The sequence below is a fragment of the Branchiostoma belcheri genome, unplaced genomic scaffold, assembly GCF_001625305.1.
Source record: "Branchiostoma belcheri isolate BF01 breed outbred unplaced genomic scaffold, Haploidv18h27 scaffold35, whole genome shotgun sequence".
Classification (NCBI taxonomy): Eukaryota; Metazoa; Chordata; class Leptocardii; order Amphioxiformes; family Branchiostomatidae; genus Branchiostoma; species Branchiostoma belcheri.
In genome coordinates, this window is record NW_017803965.1 from 1057066 (window position 1) to 1078323 (window position 21258).

A 21258-nucleotide genomic window follows, 5' to 3' on the forward strand; every position below is an offset into this window, starting at 1 on the left:
TTTGAACGCAAGTTTTCTGTAGAACAGAATAAAATTGATACCAAGATCTACTTGAACTATTCTAACAGGTAGTTTACGGATCATGTAAGTTGAGGAATGGTACTGAATGCTGTTGTGTTTTGGTTTTACTGAAAACATATGTTTTTCTCGTAGTTTCCGGTAATTTTGCCGCCAAGGTGCACATACAGTGGAAGTCGAACAAAGCGGTCACTGATTTTCTAATAAAAAGTTAACGAAATCTTTTCATCGCTAATGCTTAAAGTAAAACAACAATAGTTTCTAGGCTTGTGATGCTATTACCAACAACTGTGTGAAAGAAGCTGGCCGATTTTACCTCTAGTTCTGTAGAAAAATCAAGGATTTTTTTGTTCTTTGTCTAGCCGCTGCAAAGATGTCCCGTATTCTAGGCTACAGTCCAAAAAAGAGACTTCTGGGTAATTGGTGATAATTTCGGCAGTTTCCGTATCGGATTTTCGCACACAAATCTTAGTGTTTTGCGGGATTTCATAGCTTTTATTTAAGTTTTTAATTTTCATTCATAAGAATCTGGGTGGAATATGTAAATGAGTCGTTTCATGACGTCATAACTGTAGTAAGTTAGAATAAATATATAAGTACTGTCCACGTGACAATAAGCTTGCTACGATGAAAACTTTTCTCATAAACTTGAAGTTGGTATCGTTGTAGCACGAATTCGGGCGTTGTGGGTGTCTTTTTTGGCGGGAAAATTTGTGTGGTTGTCAAAACGGGTCCACCTCTAAGTCTCCTGGGAAAATGTCCCCGGCTTTAGGAAGATACCATCTGAATCTCGTGGGGGTGTTTTTTCGAGGTGTGTGTCCTACAAAATCGCCGGCAAAAAACTCTTCCTTGCACGATTTTCAGTGTCATTTTTGTAGTGCTTTTCTCGCTTGTTTCTGGCTATTCTTACCATGCGTTTTTTTTTTCATTTCTGGATTCATAATTTTTTCACGTGGTTTAATAGCAGTATTTTACGCTGTACTTGTAATTCGTGAGGGGGAGGTCTGAACAGATGGAGTTAGCCACGGTGTACGAACAGAGAGTGACCCCAATTCCCCCCGAGCTTCACAGCGGAAAGAACCGTGCGTCTCCCAAGTACGTACATCCCGTGCAAGGGGCTCACTGAAATAACAAGGAAGGCCAAATAGGAGGAATTGTTTTGCCAGAAGTTGTTGGTAGGCCTTAGAGTGCGCGCTTTCGCTATTTTTGAGGCATGTGCATATTTTTTAAAAATTATTTTGTCCACAGGAAAATCTGGAGGACACTACTGTGGTTTCCTCCTCTTTTCTGCGAACACATACAGGAAATAGTGAGAGGAAGTGTATCGGTGGGAGGTGGGCATTGTCATCATTTCACAACTTCACCAGAAACAATCGCAGGATAGCTTCGTGGCAATCTTCTACTCTACAATCAGAGGTTTGTGCTTTGACTTATTTTTGGCGTGTTTTTTTAAAGCATTTCATTGGGCTCTCTTTTTTTGTACAGGTACTAGAGTATTTTTTTGTACCAGCATACCGGTACAAAAAAAAAAAAAACAACGCCGAAAACACGCCAAAAATAAGCCGAAGCCCAAACTGCTTGGTGAAAATCTCTTGTTTTTGTCCACTTTTTTTTTTCATTATTTTTGCTCAGCGAAGCACGTAAAGTAGTAGTGATGTTGGCACATAAGTTGGACTGTCATGTGCACAACGTGTGGTAAAACTTACCCTCGTATGGGGGAGGGGGGCTTCCGATAGATGTTTATTCAGCAATGGATTATTCTTTGGGGGAGGGTTTGGATACGGATGGTCGCTTGTTGGAAGGAAGATGGGATCATCTTGAGCTACTAGAGCTAAATTGTGAAAAAAATAGGAACACACTGGAGCCATGGTTTGATTGTAACTCAGATGGTTTTTATTTTTCCCTGATACATTCAATATTTTTCATCTAAAAAGGGAATTGGCAAAACCATCTTTCTGTAATACATGAAACACAACAAACCTACTTCTCACTTTTATTCAACCGTCATTATTTTATTTTTTGTTCGTGGAAGCATGGTTTTTGTTTTGGTTGGTTAAATGGCTAGCTAAACGCTATGGCACTGCCTTCTGTTCTTGAACAATTGGAACGAAGGCTCTATAAACTACATACACACGATCACCCTGAGATTATTATTGAACATAGGACGGTGCACAGACCCTGTACACATGTACTCATTCTCCAACTTACACAGTATACCACCGGATATATCTCATGCACCTATTTAGTAGCTTCTCCCGTACACTTTTGTCTTCCTATTTGGGTTAGAAAATGGCATTTTTAACAACTTCTCAGTAACATTGTTGACAAATGTCAATATGTCTGTGTAAGAATTACAATTTCTTGTAAATATTTGCCCTTTACATCAAGTAGATTCTTGTAAAAAAGCACTGATATTTGGTTTAGTTGAAGTACAAAAATGGAAATGTTCGAACATTCATTGGTAGAATTCAGTCAGTTACAATTGTAATTGAGATTTTTTTTTACACGAAAGCTCTGTCATGCCTTAGCACATTTAGTAAATAGTGTAAGAGAGTTGTGTTTTTTTATACCTAAGAAAACACTGCAACGTGTTCTGGAACAATTTAGATCGTTTTCGTTTTTTACCCAAGAACAACATTGCAGCGTGTTCTGGATCAGTTTAAGTCGTCTTTCGTTTGACTGAAACGATTAGAACCATCTGGTGAAATGATTTGACGTTAAATCAACTACAAATGTTGATTACGTAACTTGGAACATGTGCACAGCATTTGGTGATGTCATTGCAAACGTTGCTTTCAAAGTTATCTTCCACTGTACCATACCAAAGTCTCTATAGATTCAATTGAGAATGGTTTACGCTTGACAAAATGTCTCGATTTCAATTGTAACTGACTCTTTAAGCTCGTATTTGGGTCAACATGAAAATAGCACTGGTCTTACTGATTATCTGCAAACGATTCCTTGAGGTAAATAACATTATTATCTTCACTGAGTCACTGAACTGATATTCTTTTCTCATTTCTTTAAAGTATAACATAGTACATTTACAAAGACAAATACGGTTAATACTTTTCTGTGCGCTTACGAGTCAGATTCACATACACGGCTTTCTTTTTTTCTTACTAGAATTTCCCTCAAAAATGGGTTCACACCTACTGGAATAATACTGAAGAGGTTAAATGCGTGACCCTTCGTTGTTACGCCTTTTATACCACAGAAAGTCGCCAATAAATTGCACTGTGAACAAATACCCTTATATTATAACACGATAGACGCAACAACACAGCAACGCTTTAAGTTAAAACAAAAATCATCTAACCTATTTTCAAGTTCATATAGTTTTATGAACAAGATAGAAACCTGCAAAGTCACCGAATTATTAGATTATAAATAAGAACATATTTAGGAAAATAAAAAAAGGAAATAACGTTTTAAGTGACACAAAACATAGAAATATAAAAGTTAGATAGTGGTAAACAACAAAGATTAAGCAAAAGTGCTCACATATACCCGTGTTTTTGATACGAATAATATCCTCTAAATTTCCGACCTACCGTTTAATAAACTAACACTACAAGTGATATAGACATTTTTCCGTGGTTTAGATAGAATATATATACACACACCATAACTTATGATTTGGTTTTTGTACATCAAAAATTGGTAAATAGCGAAGCCCATTTCACAAGAGAATGTCTTCTCTTTGTTGATTAACTGAGGTAGTGAATTGAGTTCAGTGCTTGTTTTTTTGAACCTGAGATATTTGATGGCTTGCGCCAGGGTACAGTATTTGTCACTGATCGAGCAAGCATCCCACCAACGCCGGAAGAAACCCTGGCGCTACTGCGGCGTGGTTTGCTGCTGCTCCTGTCGCTGCTTGCTCATTTTCTTCATCTTCATCCTCCTGTTTTGGAACCAGATCTTGACCTGCCTCTCGGTCAAGTTGACGTGTTGCGAGATCTCGTAGCGCCGCTCTCGCGTGAGGTACATGTTGTACAGAAACTCCTTCTCCAGCTCCAGGGTCTGGAAGCGCGTGTAGGGACACCGCTTCTTCCGGGACGAATGATTGTTCATCCAGCCTGGCTGATTCGCCACCACCGCTGCTCCTAACGAGAAGAAACACAACAAAAACACAAACACAGAAATGTGTTAGTAGATCACAACGCACCGTACACACAGAACAGATACACTGTAGACAAAGGATAGGAGGAAATGGTGAGGAAAAAAAGGGGTTTTTATGGCAAATCGATCACGTGTTTTCATCAGATGGAACCTCTATGCCTAGTGGGAACATAAATCTGGTCAGTAATCCTATAATGTAGGGAAGGTTGGGCCCTGTCCCCGCGTGGCCGCCATGTTGTGTGTACCCCATAAAAAACTCGTGGACTCAAGAGGTCGCCTTACGTTTGGCCCAGTTGGCCAGGCCCGGCGTTGTTTTGCATTATTTAACCTGGATTTTTTTCCCGCTTCAAGTTCAAATGTTCGCGGTGCGGCGTGGTGTATCGGTCGTGCTAGCGCCTGGGCCATTACCGTATGCGCTATTACCCTACACGCCACGGGTGAATGGGAGGTTTATAGTACTACGCGAACTGAGGAATCAAGGGGTAGGGTTCGTACTACGGCATAGTAAAAGGGTCTCACCGTTCTTGTCTTCTCCGTTCTTTGGGCTTTCCTGCTCGGCTTTCACCTTCATCTGTCCGTCGACGAGGCTGATTCCCTGAGCTTGCAGGTCCCTGTAGGACTGGGAGTAGCCGCCGTAGCCAGGATGGGCTGTGGTCTTGCCGGCCTCGGTGTCCGAGGTCTTGTTGTAGACCTGCATGGCGGAAGCGTGGAGACCGGCGGTGCCGTTGCAGTAGGAGTTGCCGGCGTGTTGCTGATTGTTTGGCACGGGGTCTGACCAGGGGTTGATGCCGTCTGTTACTGTACCGTCGTTCGGTAGATGGCGGGGCGGCAGGTAGGCGGCAGGGTACAGGCAGGACACTGTGTTGGACCGCTCCGGTGACTGATGATAGTAGAACGACGCTCCTGCACTATTGGAGTACGAACAGTTCGGAAAGCCACTGGGCTGCCCGCCGTTTCCTCGTCTCCACAAGGGCAGGCCTAGTCGTGGGTCCTCTCCCCGTACTTTAAACACGTCGTCTCCAACATTTGTAATCAAAGAGTCCACGAAGTAAGGGTTGACCGTCCCGGACGATGTCATCATAGCCGTGTTTTGACAGTTGAGTCTCAGGCCACGGGTTTCCCGAGCTTTACGCCCATTACGATGCCTATAAATAAAAGCAATAGAGAACATGCACGTTTATTTGCTGATTTGGTCACATGACACTCATCAACCAATGGCAAACCAGGGAATCGCTAAGTATGCAACAAAAAACATGACGTAGAGCAGGTTGTTTTCCTTTCCCTGCATACTACGCCCAAAAATTCGTGTTGGCATGGTAACTTCAAAATCCCCCTTTTCCAACAAACACAACCCCTCTCTATATATAACACATCTACACATGAGTAATACGTTATATCCGTGTTGTATACAGGTGCGTACTATCATCAAAATAAACACGAGTATAGCCGGGGTGAACCGGAGGACACCGGCCCGGCATTCACCTAGCTACAACCTGCTATATTTCATTGAGAGTTCACGGTAGGGGCGATTTATGTCGCCATTAGTCATGGATGGTAGAACGCTGCCGCCAATACTACCGACGTCGATTTTCTCTCCACGCAGCGCCAAAAATGAACACACTCAATCAATCCCGGGACAGACGGGGCGCAATTAACGCACGATATTCAGCCGGGGCGACTTCTGAGAAGTGAGAATCGTTTTCCTAACGTTTTCTTGTTTTGTCGTTTTTTTTTACTACTACAGGAAGACGCGCGCCGCAGCCTTTTACGGACAGGGACGTCGCTCAGTGCTGCCCCCTACCGGCAGGCGCCATCACTGCGCTGTCATGGAATCCAGGACAAAACACGAGAGGCAACAAATCAAGCCCGAAAGCAAATACGGGGTAGTAGGAACCGTCAGGGTGATATATTGCATCTGTGCCTTATCGCCAAAAGCGGAGGGAAAACGATTGATGCCAGCCCACTGAACTGAGGACAAAGTCATCCCCCCTACAGTCAACGCGACTCGTGAATTCCAATTCGTATTCAACGGACATCTACAAAACTTTTCTTTCAGTTTAGAGAAAAGTACTGCAGATTTCTTTGGCCTGAAAGAAAGATCTCTCCTCAGGACAGTGTTAGCGTATGTGTGATCAGAGATAAATCTGTATGATCCAAGAGAAGGAAGATATCGTTTCTAAAAATATTCCAAAGCAAGGATATAACAACATCTCAGGTAGACAACAAATAAAAGTACGTGGCGGTTCTAACGGCAATGCAGATATACAGATACAGACACAACGATTTAAAACGTCCTACCCTGTACTCTACAGTACTCAAATGAGCTGAGAGCTAACTACAGACAACAGTTGGTCAGTGGTCATTTACTGACCACGCGGCTTGCCCCTTGTGACATGTGATATAGTCCGGAGGTCATTGACATGGTAGGGTCGGGCCAGGCTCAGTCCACCCGGCACACAGGCACCCAGGCCCCCGGTCGGCGCCGGCAAGTCATCACGGCCTCATCAACTCAGATCGTATCTAATTTCCCTGGGGGGACACAACGTAAATAACCACACGTCTTCACGGACACTGTCGCTAACGACCTTGACTCTTGAGGTAAGAACGCTCACAATACAAGAAACATAGAGGAACTACTTCAGGATAGTGCCAAGAAACCTGAAATGTTAACCGCAAATCTTAGAGAGGATATGTCAATATAGCGGTGTCTGTTTTGATGTGTGGAAAGGCTAAGGGGATACTAAATATTGACTGTATCAGTCCGACTTCTCAGGAAAAGACCCCAGAGACTGTATATAGTTGATGGAGAAATTTGACCCAATAATGATTAAAAAAATACGAAGATTGAAAGATACAATTGATTTTATCATTTTTATGCTTGGTAAAATATGATGCAATGTACGTGGAAGCGGTTCTAGCAATACCACGAAAATCATGTACAACTAACTTTTTGTACTACTTTTTGCATATCATTATTGTAAAATATATCTCAACAAGGCATTAAACAATATTTTTTTTCGATTTCAAGACTGAAAATTGTTTTGCTGTTGGATCTAGATTTTAGCCTGATTTTACTTCATATGGCTAGGAAAAAATTCGTTCGTAGGCTACAACAAACGCACTTTTCTGTTAGATACGTTTTTCAAAGATAGTTTAAAACATTTGAAATCAGAACCTATACCAGCAATTTTTTTTTCTAACGAAAGAAAAATGTACAAAGGCATATTGACATCTCCATTCTCTGTCATATTCAAAAGAAAACTCTGATCTGTTCGCTATGACTTGTTTCTAAGGTGAACGCTATGGGGCGCCAACCTTTGGGTGCCAACGAAATGTCATAATCGCTCAGATTGTAGCCAGTTGACTTTTTAAGGTACCAATTATGTGTAATTAGTGTAGGTGTGAGGCACGTAGAATAACGAGTTTAGAGGAGAAAACGCGCCAAAGGTCAGGACCTTCGCCCAATCAGGTGCAAGGGTCACGATCCCAGAATTCCGCGCGAAACCTCCAAGCAAAACGCCATCAACAACAACAAAAAAAGACTAGCCTTCCAAATGACAAAATTTCAAACTTGTTCCCAAACGTACTATTGAGGGTTTTTTTTAGACTATTTATGATTTGTCTAGAGTGAAAAAGTAGCGGATAACACATCAGATGCAAATGTCGGCTTTTTCTTTGACGTCAAAGGGACAAAAATGATTTATTGCTTAGCACGTGATAGGACTAGCATATGACACCACATTTGACCTATATTATTTCCGTAACGCTTGTTTTCACTACATAAATACTCCGTCGATACGCATATATATACTTTTAATGATGTTGAGTTTATTGTTTTTTTTTCTTACGAAAATGCATGTATTGTCTATTCTTTATCAATTGAAGAATTGATACCAATTGTCCATACTCTGTCCCTGTTACAATTTTTGTGCAATAAAATTAATCTTTAATTCTTTTATATATTTTTTGTTTTGTAGTAGAGTAGAGTAGTGTAGTGTAGAGTAGAGTAGTGTAGAGTAGTGTAGTGTAAAGTAGTGTAGAGTAGTGTAGTGTAGAGTAGTGTAGTGTAGAGTAGTGTAGTGTAGAGTAGTGTAGTGTAGTGTTGATTAGAGTAAAGCAAAGTTTACAAAGTTTTACGGTCTGTATTTGAAATCTATGCAGTCAAGTGTTGGTGTAAACGAAGCGCAATAACATTTTCATTTTCACATATCAACTCTTGATTAAAATTGGTCTTAAAACAACTAAAATCGCCGTCATTTTATATACAGCACCCTGCAGTTTTTCCAGTTCACCTACATGCAACCGCACTCGAATATAAATTTTACCCGGTATCTCATGATCTGGAAGCTAGGCTAGCGCTATCTAGATGAACCTGCGATAGTTGAGGACTGTTCCGGCGCTTCGAGAGCCAACTGCCGGCCCACGTTATGGCATCCCCCGGTGATAAATTTCCCCTGACCTACTAGTGACACCCGCGCTCATAAAATCACATTAGATATTCTTGCGGTTTGGCAAGGGTGCTGTTGAGGTCTAGAGAAGTAACCTGTGATCTATATAACAGTTTTTCTTACAACTTTTCTGGATCGAAGACTCCAAAACGATTCTCATGATTGATTTGTAATAATCATATACAAAGGACGAGAAGAATATTATTAACATTGTACATGGTGATAATTTTAGGCAAACTTTTGTATTCCCGTTTTTGTTGACCATTTTGTTTGTATCGCACCTTGTTATGTTGTTCTTGTATTATAGATGCTGCTTTAGTGTTGGGTCTGTATTCTAGTATTGGGTGGATATGCTGTCAATAGTATGGTATATGTGTGGTGACACGATGGTGTTTAGATGAGTATTTGGTCATACGCATAGCAGCTTTACTAATTTCCTAGTTCTAGCACATTTACAATTAACAGCAAATCGGATATATATTCATTGTAAACAACAAGCGATGTACATTTTCGTTATGATATTAAAAAATATAATTCAAACTACGGTTCGATCATGTTTTGTTCATTCTTGCGATATATTTGCTCAGTTTAAAGATAAAATAAACAGTCAAGTTACGGTACACTTTGTTTGTTTACTTTTGTTGTTCGTTTAGCGAAAATTCAGAAATTCAAACATGGCTGACCAAGATAGGTAATGCAGAAAGAGAATAGTTATACCATGGCCCCTTGTATTACTTTTCCTAGTACGGGTATTGCAAAATACTCAAATGCGGGGCTAGCTTTTCCATGTAGGTCTCTGATTGTAGAGCTTTAATAGGCATATTTGTTACAATATCCTCCACCAAGCCAAAATGGGCTACACAGTAAGAAAAGGACACGGTTTTTTACGGCGTTGTCGATTGTAATCAGATATGTCATAAACTCTTGGTCAGGTCTAAAAGACCGAGTCGATTCCAGCACATTTTGGAACCACCAGTCGATATTTTCTTATCGACATTTTTCCAAAATAAAATCGAGAAACGCTCAGCGAGGGCGGTTGGAGGAGTGAAGGTATTATTAATATTGTATGCGACGTATACGCCTGTATATTGATACGACAGGGTATGTGCAAGCAGCTGTGTCAAATTGTACACGTCTAGGTGTTTACGGTTGGTGTTTATGAAAGTGACAGGTTGTGTCAACCTCTTTTATTTCCGAACCGAGAATTTGACACGCCTGACACACGGCCGCCATCTTGGTTTTTCCATCCAATGCACCGTCTGCACAGCAGAAATACAACCACTTCCAACACAAATTGTCCGAATCGAAATCTGTTGTAATACATATGTTTAGTAGATTTGAAACAGATCAATGAAAAATTCCAGTTCCTTAGAAGCGTTATCGGCAAAAGCATAAAACACTAACGAAGAAACAAGAGCATTTTCGATGTAGTTATACCGGGCAATATCATTTTTCTTGTAGCTAGTTTTGCATGAAACGAAGAAAAATCGGGTTCATTGCAGCACTTCTATACAATTAAACTTTAACGGAAACAATCCGGTTACAATGAGATACAGTACATTCATTTCGGTTGATACGACAAAAGAAAAGGAATGTATTTTTACTTCTTAAAGGAAAGAAATTGTCATGAAATTCAACATAATTTTGCAGATTTTGTAGGGATAGGTCGGGATAAATGTATGTATGCAGGAAATATACTATGATTAGTACATATTTTGTGTATTTTACCGTGCAGCTTATCCCCCAAATACTCGTATATCGTGTAGTAATGTTTGCTATGATTAAGATAGTATATCTTGGTGCACACACACTCCGAATTCTCGCCACTTATGTGGATGCAAAACACGCAAAACTGCTCCGCAAGGACAGTTCCAGTTTCATTTTCCAATTCTGTGCGAAATGTGAGCCATAATTCAACCAGAAATACCACCTATAAATTCTAGGAAACCGCTCTTTTACGTTCAATGCTAAATTATTTTGATGACTTGAAGCAGAGAAGAGAATTAGAAGGGACAGAAATGGACTAGCGCGCGGTATATATATTGCTATTTACTACATTCCCTGAACCGTTTTGACATTGGAGGCATATGGTGTAGTTTTGTGTACTATGACTTCTATATAACTGCCGTATGGATATGATTAATATACTTCTTATTTTCTTCATCACTAGATACCAAAACGAATTGTTATGACAACTCTAAACGGAACGTTTTAAATTAGTCGAGGGTAGGCGAAAATCTCAACCAAGATAGCAGTACGCCAATTCAAGTCCCACTAAATCTAGCTCTTGCTACGTATAGAAACCGACCGGTTTTCATTTCAAAGTTACAGAATTTCAAACTCAAGTAAAGACGTCTGGTTTTATGTTAAAAAAGGAAGTCTGGTTCAAAGATTGGGAAACGTATCATACAGAAAAATCTAAGAGAAAAAAACCCTCGGTATCAACTGGCTAGCTTTAACTTTTCTTCCAGTACAGAGACTTTGAGACCTTTTCTGAAAGAGAAGAGAGCAGTGGATAGAGTACTCTGAAAGCTGTCGGTTTCAATCAGGCTAAGGTTACATATATATCAAGGGGGTTCAAAATCTCCTTGAATATATCAAACACAGTCTGAACAACAAAGTTACTAATATATCATGCTGAGATACCAGGCTAGATTTTCACTGCAGATACTAGAATATATAAAGAATAGCTACGTATTTCTTATATCTAATGTTTTTTTTTACTTGAGTCTATCTGATGTTGGGCTTTTTTTTGTCTGATATTGGGCTTTTTCTGAATGATAAGAATGGTGTATTTTGGGTAGCCTGCTTTCCTTTCGGAAATAGAAACTAGAGCTCTTTATTCACTTCGTTTGAAAACCAGGGGAGTAAAGGGAAGACAGATTTCTTGACTAAAAAGATCTCACGTGGTAGGTTTGCTGGAGGGTGTTCTAGGGGAAAACTACTTTGCCAGAACATTAGAACACACAGTTTAGATATAACTCAGACAGAGTGATAAGAATCAAAACTATACATCAAGTCATTTTTTTCTGGTTGGAGGCCATGGATGTAGTGGCGTGTTCATACTAAACAGAAAATAAACAAAACAACAGCAAAAAAATCGGTCGTATTAACTACCTTGCCGATTATTCTACTCTATTGTACACGTTGAAATATCAACCGCAAATACGTAAAAAAAACTTGTATGTATGAACAATAATTGTCTGTTTTGATCTTGATATTTTTACGAAAGTGAAGAATATATTTTGTTCCTAGGAATTAGGATTACTCTAAAAGAAGACATTCCAGCGAAAAGATCCAGAAAACAATTTGTGCTGCTAAGATATGCAACATTTATTGCCGTAAACGCAATGAAACAAACCTAACCTATAGTCTAACTTTGTCCAGAACGCTAAATAAAACTTTATTTCAAAAGTATAATTATGAATACGTTAAGTTTCGGTTAGAATTCAATTTTCACAAGTCATAATAGTAGAGAACGCCAAACCGTTTGCCAAAAGAGCCGAGAGTCGTAATGAACAACAAATGTGTCTTATCTGTGCTGGCATCTTGGTCCATGCGAGCAGCCAAATGTGTTGCCATATTTGCGTGCTGTTCCACTCTAGGGTCGGAAGGGCCATTTTCTGGGTGGATAGTTAAGTATAACCGTGGTAGTGACCCTGTTTATGTGTGCCCGTGACGGTTGTAGCTTGTCTCTCTGTCGGTGGCGTTTGGCTAACACACAAACTCTCAGTCTCGTAAATCTCAAAATGGCGGCAGGGCTTAACCGTAGCGAGCAAAGGTCGCGTGGTGAAACTATTTCATCAAAACCAACCACGGAATGCTTCAAACTACATTCTACATAGTCCTAAATACAAGAAGCACAACTATCGTTCAGAACTGGAAACAAACTATTTTAAATTTGATTAATTTTTGGAAGATATTATCTGAATCTGTTCTTCTGGTCCATTTTGTTTATTTTTCTAATATTTGTCCCGCTGTAATATTTCTTAAGAGGGTGTACAAATAATTAAAATGCCAACCAGTTCATACACTGAAGAGCACTTGGACAGAAGGACAAATAAACAAAGAAGCAAGCAAACAGAGAATATCCCAAAACTCACAGAAGTAAGTGTAAACAAAATCCTACATTGTCAGCCCTAGTTGAAAGGTTTGGGTCAATTGTGTTACGGTTTGACTTTTAAAGAAAAGCTAACGCAACGTATTATTTTCATTGCTGCCATATATTGTGCCTACTCTAGACCACTACTTCTATTTCTGAACGCGGTATATTTTACCCCAGACATACAGATATGTCCTGTATGTACAAGTATGGTGCCCCCCTCCCCTCCAAATCTTTTCTACCACTTTAGCTATGTGTCTTTAGATTTATAGTCGACATACATTGCCACCAACGAGAAAACCACTAGCAGCTTAGTGTAATCATTAGGAACAGGGTAACCTAGGCCAAAAGTTGCTCCTTTTAAGTACAGGAGTTCACAGATAAATTTCTAACAACTGTAACTCTTAAACGTTGACCTTCTGAAGAAGAGGTCATCGTGCAATAGCCTCTACTAGGCTTCAGAAAAGGCTGGAAAGTTTGCCTCCAAACTGTACTCCTGTCTATTTGGCCAATTTCTACCATTTCCAGCCGCTTCCGAAGCCTGGTAGAAGCTAATCATTATAACCATGCAGTACTAGTTTATTCCTGAAAATTGCAAGGGGTTCGCTCGATCACGAAATCGCCACATTACGATTTAGTACTATCGTTTTCAGTCTTGGCGTGAATTTATCTCCCTACAGAGATTCTCGTGCGAGAAGGTTATATAGTTGACTTGTTTACAGCTCTCTAAAACAAGCCATGTAAGCGATACGAAATGTCGCTAACCCTCGACTTGACAACTATACGATACCGGGGCTACATTCGAAAGCCACAAATTATGGAGCTTGTTGACAAACCATAAATTTCGATGAAATATTTCCTGGTCGGGGAAAATTGAACCGCAAACGAAGTAACCTTGACTTTACACGGGTAGTTGTTGCATAACAACTGAGTTATGGGGATACTAATATTAGTGACGGCTGTAAAATATGATTACATAACCCTGCCTTTTATGACGACATTTATGATACTAGCTATATATAATAACACATAGGTTAACATCGAAGTACTGAAACACATTTTGTGTAACCAAAGAATTCATGTCTGTCATATGTCAACTTCTGTTGAAATAAGAAACGTTTTCAAGTTCAGTAACTTTAGAATCTGGCATGGAACAAAAATTCGGTTATACAGACTTGGGTTTAGCGTCAGGGGATAACTACTCTGAAGCCCAAGTCAATTTGAGAAAATTAGTCCCAGATACGATCATATTGACAATTCCAGACATGCAGGCTAGAATGCCCAAGGTAAGAATTTCTACTCTCCAAGCAGAGGTTTGGGTTTTGGCTCATTTTTGGCGTGCTTTTAGTTTTTTTTATCCGGATTTCTTCTTTTTTTTTCACTGGAGGTTGTATTTTTACGGCGTTTGCAAAAATAGAAACCCCATAAAAGGCCTAAAACACTCTAAAAATGAGTCAAAAATCAAACCTCTGCTTGGAGAGCATGAATTTCAACTATGTAAGTTTGGTTTCTGCAATGGCAAGGCTTGGTATATGTCAATTGTGTTTTGTTGTGTGTCGCTGTTAAAATAAGTTTAAAAACTTGAGTGCAGCCCACACTTTCCTTGTTATTGCATTGTTATGTGTTGATGAATAAATAAAAAAAATGCGTGGTCACTTCAAAATAGCTGGAAAACACTTTAAAGCTTACAGTTGGGATAGATTTATATATACCCATGTTTATTCTCCGTCTCATGCAAATAAATTAATCATATATCAGATTTTTTTAACGGAGTAGTTCAATGCAAGGCCTAGCCTATACGACCACTTCTCGGCATTGAACTAGAAAGATGAGAGAAACATGGCTATGTAAAGAGATGGCGGTGAACGTTTGATTTGAAAGCCTGTAGATTGTAGGTTGGTGGGGAAACACTTGTCAGGGAGGGAATTCCAAAGCTTGGCCGTACGGGGAAAGAAACTGTCACTGTAAAAAGATTTCGAACTAGGAATTTGGACGGCGAAGTTGTGTGAGCTAGTGGAGAACCTAGTGGAACGCTTAAAAGTTCTGAGTGGTTGAACTAGTTCAGTAGTTGTGTGTGTGTGTGTGATATGTGATTATGTAGGTTCAAAGGTCACAAGGAAGATGTACAGAAAATGTACTATAAACGCGTTTTTAATTTGCGAGACAAAATTTAATTCTGCACGTGTGATAGCAGTTGTTGAAAACTCGGTAGAAAGCACGTTTTGTTTTGTAACCCACGAAATATGAATTTGTCAGCGTCGTTTTTATTCCCAATGGCTAGTCCTATCAATGCTACTACAGTTTGACAAATGTGAGTAGAGTAGAGTAGAGTAGAGTAGATCTTTCGTCTCGGTAGGAAGTTCTCTTCCACTTTGAGCCGCTCCTTGTAGTTTATTATTACTGCGTTGACATGGTCATCTTGTGGGGGTTGTCCAGTGCCCGGGGGTTGTACACCACTGGATGACTTTTCATGTGTTTGTCCAGTCTATTTTTAAAACTGTTCACACTTGGGGCTGACACCACCTCCTCAGGTAGACTGTTCCACCATGTTACTACTCTGTTGCTGTAGAAAAACAGTCTTTTGTTGTTGTTCACTGATCTTTTGTTTAGGCGTAAGCTGTTCCCTCTTGTTCCCTCCAATGGCTAGTCCAATCAATGCTACTACAGTTTGACAAATGTGAGCTAACTTTAGTCCTGTCGATTTCTTGCATAACGCAATCAACGTTCATGGTTTGAACCCGACGTGTGGTCGATAAAACATTTTTTCAGGAAAAGGCGCTTTAGAAGAGAATCAGTCATGGAAATTTTTTTATTGAGTTTTGCTTGCGGGATTGATGATATCAACGCCTCATATTAACACAAACTTATCTCAGAATATCACAACAACTGGTCGTTAAAGTGTTGTGAAACGTGAATTTTTTTTCCAAAATCGGTTGCGATAACATTATCTGTATGTTTGCAACATATTGCAGATCGGCAAGATAACTTTTATAACCGCAAAGGTGTCTAAATGTCCTGGACATAACGACTAGAAAGTTGTCATATACACCTATTGAACATTGCTGCATAATACGTAAAAAACTACGTGCCTTCCAATTGTAAACACACTTTAAAACACTTTTTGAAACGAGAAAAATAACAATACAGAGTTCTAAAGTTCTCAAGAATAAAAATATTATACCAAGGACGTTGCTGGTTCAAATATGGCTAGGTTGTATGTTATTATGTTATTAAACAAGACCACATTCCATTTTTACTATGTATAGGTTAATTTCAAACACATGGGAGGACAGAAATGGAACATGTACGTCTCTCATATTTTTGTTATAAGTTTGTACCTTAGTTTCACCTTATTCTCATGCCCTTTACTTAAATGTTTTAGTACTGTCGTTTTTTTTACTTGAGCTGCGCCACCACAAAAAAAGGAACATAAGAGCACGCTTCTTTACCAATGGGATTGGAAGTTGGTGGAATGATTTGAAGTAGTGACCCACAGTACCACACACCCAAAGTACCAAACTGAAAATTCGACACAAATTTATGCTATTTCTTATAATTACCTTCGATACAGTTCTAACAAGTTCGAACAAGCAACAGCTAAAGCCTAAAACAATATTGATATCTAACTAATGATGACGGTAAAAAATTTTCTCTATTTTGGCAAGAGAATGGTTAAATAAGATATGAAATACCAACATTGTGACACTATATTTTCAGCTCGTGCAAAACGAGCAAGCTGTTTTATACTGAGGTCACAATTCCGACACGGGGCCCGGCCGGGTAGCTTTTGGGAACGAAAAGTACGATATAAAAGACAACAAAACACAGAAAAGTTTTTAATGAAACCATGGGCACTATGTCTGTATGTTCTTGATATGAATTGTTAATTTTTCGTTACAAACAGCCAGGCCGGACCCCGGTTTGGAAATGTGACTTTAGCGTTACAAGTAAACTCTCTGCAACATTTGGCAGAGTTGCAGCCAACTCCAAACTAGGCCCCCGTAAATTATGCCTCACGGACTGAACGAAGTCAGAACGGCCATGTTCACCTTTCTGTGACCCTAGCACTGTCACAAGGTGATAAATATCCGCGACTTAGCCCGAATATCGGCCCAAAACTCCCCCAAAATGCAGAGGTCACACAATTCGGGAACATGGCGAGACACCAGAACATTTTGTGAATTCGGTACGTGTCTAATTTTTTTATAATCCGACCAAAAATATGTATATAAGAAGTAATGAGCTGCGTGAATTAAACGTTACAGTGCGTTAGCTATATATACATTTCCACAATACACAGGTAAGTTGGACCAAAAGTTGGCGCGAGTTTTGTTAAAATGTTGCTTAACATTCATCTAGATTAACGGGAACTGCAGGGTTTTTTTTCTAGCGAGTTTTTAGTATGCATTCACGTCTCTGTGTGTGCACATTTTCTGTGGGGGGATCATGTTTGGAATAATATACACATTACACAGACGTGTATAGAGGTCACAGTAAGTATGACTAATAGTCCTGGCCTTCAAATTAAAGAACTCATGTAGGGTACTCGGAATATGCATGTGCGTTTTCTCGCAATGACGCCCCACGTTTGAAATATATCACGCAACACAGCAGTAGTTGAGCTAATTCTAGTATCACTCCCAAAGGCACGCTTTCGGTACACGGTGCACAGTGGAAAACGCAGTAGGGTTGTAGTATGAAAGCTTATTACTAAGCAATTATGACACTGGGTACAACTGTGAGAATTCACGCTAAACTACATGTGAGAAAGCAGACAAGTGTGTTGACAAAAATAACACTTCTTTGGTGGGGAAAAACAACTAGCTTGAAAAGCGCCCCCGTCGCTGTGTGCTTTGCTTTTCAAAAAAGAAATATTTCAACGAATCTTGAAGTACAGAAATAGCAACAATAACGGAACATTGGCGGAGAAGAGATCTACTCTAGTCTACTCTACTCTAAAGTATTGTGTTTAACTGATGGTAACGCTGTGTTTTCTGCTGTCAAAAAAGAAATATTTCAACGAATCTTGAAGTACAGAAATGGCAACAATAACGGAACATTGGCGGAGAAGAGATCTACTCTAGTCTACTCTACTCTAAAATATTGTGTTTAACTGATGGTAACGCTGTGTTTTCTGCTTTCAAACAAGAAATATTTCAACGAATCTTGAAGTACGGGAACAGCAACAATAACGGAACATTGGCGGAAAAGAGATCTACTCTACTCTACTCTACTCTAAAGTATTGTGGTTAACTGATGGTAACGCTGTGTATTCTGCTTTCAAAAAAGAAATATTTCAACGAATCTTGAAGTACAGAAATGGCAACAATAACAGAACATTGGTGGAAAAGAGATCTACTCTAGTCTATTCTACTCTAAAGTATTGTGGTTAACTGCTGGTAACGCTGTGTTTTCTGCTTTCAAATAAGATTTATTTCAACGAATCTTGAAATACGGGAACAGCAACAATAACTGAACATAAGCGGAAGAAGAGTCCTACTATACTTTACTCTATAGTATTGTCTATAGTATTCTCTATAGTATTCTTAACTGCTGGTAACGCTATGTTTTCTGCTTTTCAAACATGAAATATTCCAATGAAACTTGAAGTACGGGAACAGCAACAATAACGAAACATAAGCGGAAGAAGAGATCTACTCTACCTTACTTTAACGTATTCTCTTTATAATATCTACTGGTAACGCTGTGTGCTCTGCTTTTCAAACAAGAAATATTTCAACGAATCTTGCAGTACGGGAACAGCAACAAGAACAACAACGAAACATTGGCGGAAGAAGAGATCTATTCTACTTACTCTAACGTGTTGTCTATATCTGCTGGTAAAGTTTTGTAGTTTGGCGTTGCCCAGGCCTAACCTGTAAATCGGATTTGTGTTGTGACGTGATCACAAGTCCGGATCTACAGGGTAATCCTGGGGAACAAACATGTCGATTTCACACACAGACAGACGTCCTCTCGTGCCCAGGAATTTAACGGATTCGAGTTTGAATTTTCAAACTGTTAACGGTTAATTCAACGAACACAGCGAGAAACTATCTAGGTCTTACAAAATCCCGTTAATAAACTGGCATAATAATGTATAACAAGACCGTGTTACCGAATACAAACGTTTTAAGTTAAAATCTATTTTTGTGGGTCTGTTTCATATTAAAATTCATGGCGGCTGTTTCTACAAATATCACAGAACGTAAAAAAATTGTTGTAGTGTTTTCCATTGACATACAGAATAACATAGAATACCATAGTATAATAACCCTCGAATAACGTAGTATAATACAATATAAACTTCTAACAAGACCCTGCAAAATGCCATTTGTATTCTGAGACAAAAATGTATAGCAAAATCGTCTTACCAAATACACAACTTTTTAACTTAAAACAACATGTTTGCTGGAAGTTTTTGTGTGTCAATTTCATGATGTCTGTGTCTACAAACATATGAAATATATTTGTTAATGTTGTATTCCTACTGTTAGTTCCTGAGACAAAAAATGTACACCAAAACCGTCCTACCAAATGCAAAACAATGTCTGGGCCAGAATTCTACCTTCGTTTTTTTGTGTGTCTGTTTCTTTGCAGCTATGGCTACAATAAAAGATGTCTGTTGCAGTAAGTATTTCTACAGCCTCGAATAGCATACAAAATATGTATTAGGTTTTAAACTTATTTTAGACTCTAAAAACAGTCAGAAACAAGAAAGGAAAGGAGAGAGAAAGAAGAAGAGAAAGGAAAAAGAGTCAGATATGTCCTACTAGATCGAATGGCTCCACTCTACTTTACTCATGGAAAACTCAAGATATTCCTTGTTCCGCACATCATATGATAATATACATGTACATACACTGTGTTGGTATTAACAAGCTGGGATTCTTCTATAGAAAAACTGTTGCCTGTGTTAGAAAAAGATCAAACGCAGGACATGTTTTAAGGCAGCAAAAAGGGCTGTTTTTTTTACCTGTCGATATCTATTAAGACTACTCTACTGTACTCTATTCTACTCTACTCTATCCTTACGTCAAAGAAGTCTACATATGTACAACGCTAGGATAGCTAACAGATGCTGAAAAGAGGAACACAATTTGTGACTACAAAAAGACATGTAATTATAGAATAAAACGGCTGTTGGGTACTGGGAATTTCATTTAGTTCATGCACACGCAAACCGTGACAACTTTGGCCTCAAAAATATGGCAAAGGTATTGCGTGGCATTTTACTAAACTAGATGTTAAGCCACCTCATATCACCATTTCGAACAGAAAAAAAGCAGACATGACACTTTTGTAAAAAATATGGAACATAAAGAATAATTATGAAAATCATACTACCCGGTGAAAGCAGATACAGTTATAAATCGTAATATTATTCAAAATGTCCAAAATACGTCGGGTTGAAAAGCAAGATGGATTCTGGCATTTATGTCTCCCCACGAAAACATTCGTCTTTACATTTTTATCTTAAAAATTCATGCCATGTTATTCATCACTTTGTACAAGTCGCCCTCGCCTAGAAAAGGGACTGTGTAGAATGCTAAACATGGACTTAGAAAGCTCTGGTCTAGCTAGCCTCCACCAGGTCTTTCTACGGGAATACGGATCGTAGAATTCGGCAAAAAAAGAGAGTAGAATTGGCCAAGGGAGTCCGGCCGCGGGGAGGTAGTTTCTGTCCCTCCAATCAAACCTACAAGGCGGACAAACTCCCCTGGCAATTATTCTCCTATATATAAAGCCAGCGTAGTTAGTCTGGTAGAGACTAGCTCTGTTCTGTATCAACACAGTGCAACACTTGGAGCAAAACAGTACATGTCAACGTACGAGTAAAAGGCACGTGAAATGTGCTTTCACCGAGTTCAGTTCAACTAGCCTACGTGCACTACTACTACACTATGTTTTCTTTTTCAAAAATTATTTAAAAAAACCTCACTTGTGACCGTATGTATTCCAGCACATGTCTTGTTTCTCTTGCACGCATATCCGGTGTATATTTCTGTTTGTGTATGTGATAAATCATATGATAAATCACTGATACTGGCAACCTTTTGACGTAGATATATTTAACTGCTCTCTGTCGGGATGTAACAGTTCATAATACTTTAAACGCGGTCTTGGGAATGCGTGCTTTACTTTTAATTACTATCAATTGCTGTGACCATAAATTGTACCAGCGTATATGTGGATATATATCTTTCACATTCTGGGATGGCGAACAAAACGCAACAATATGCCGAGGTATGATATTATCTTATTATGCACAAAATGCTGATCAAATCGCTGTTTTTCTAATTATTATTACGTGTCATACAAGCTTATGGAATCTTTCTTTGAAATTGAAATGAAATGTTATCATTATTATTTGTTTTTACAGTGAGCAACATAACTGAAAATGCTGAAATTTCCATGCCAATGTTAGACACTGTGTTGGCATTTTCGTTTAGTGACACACTAGCATAGTCAGTTCAGGTATTCGACCTTCAAATTCGAATCCATGATCTTAGTAAATATGGTTTCATTGTAAAGAGCAGATAAATACGCTTTCTTATGATACATAAT

At 39.1% G+C, this 21258-nt stretch overlaps 1 protein-coding gene across 1 annotated transcript; it reads right to left on the bottom strand.

The window, feature by feature from the left end:
* Window positions 1-1982: 1982 nt before the first annotated feature.
* Window positions 1983-20661, bottom strand: LOC109475889 (homeobox protein Hox-C9a-like). The gene is made up of 3 exons (XM_019776706.1): window positions 20633-20661; window positions 4660-5285; window positions 1983-4124 (listed from the first exon to the last, which is right to left on the bottom strand). The coding sequence occupies exons 1-3, from the start codon at window positions 20656-20658 to the stop codon at window positions 3859-3861; spliced, it is 918 nt and encodes a 305-aa protein (XP_019632265.1). The 5' UTR covers window positions 20659-20661; the 3' UTR covers window positions 1983-3858.
* Between the last annotated feature and the right edge of the window lie 597 nt (window positions 20662-21258).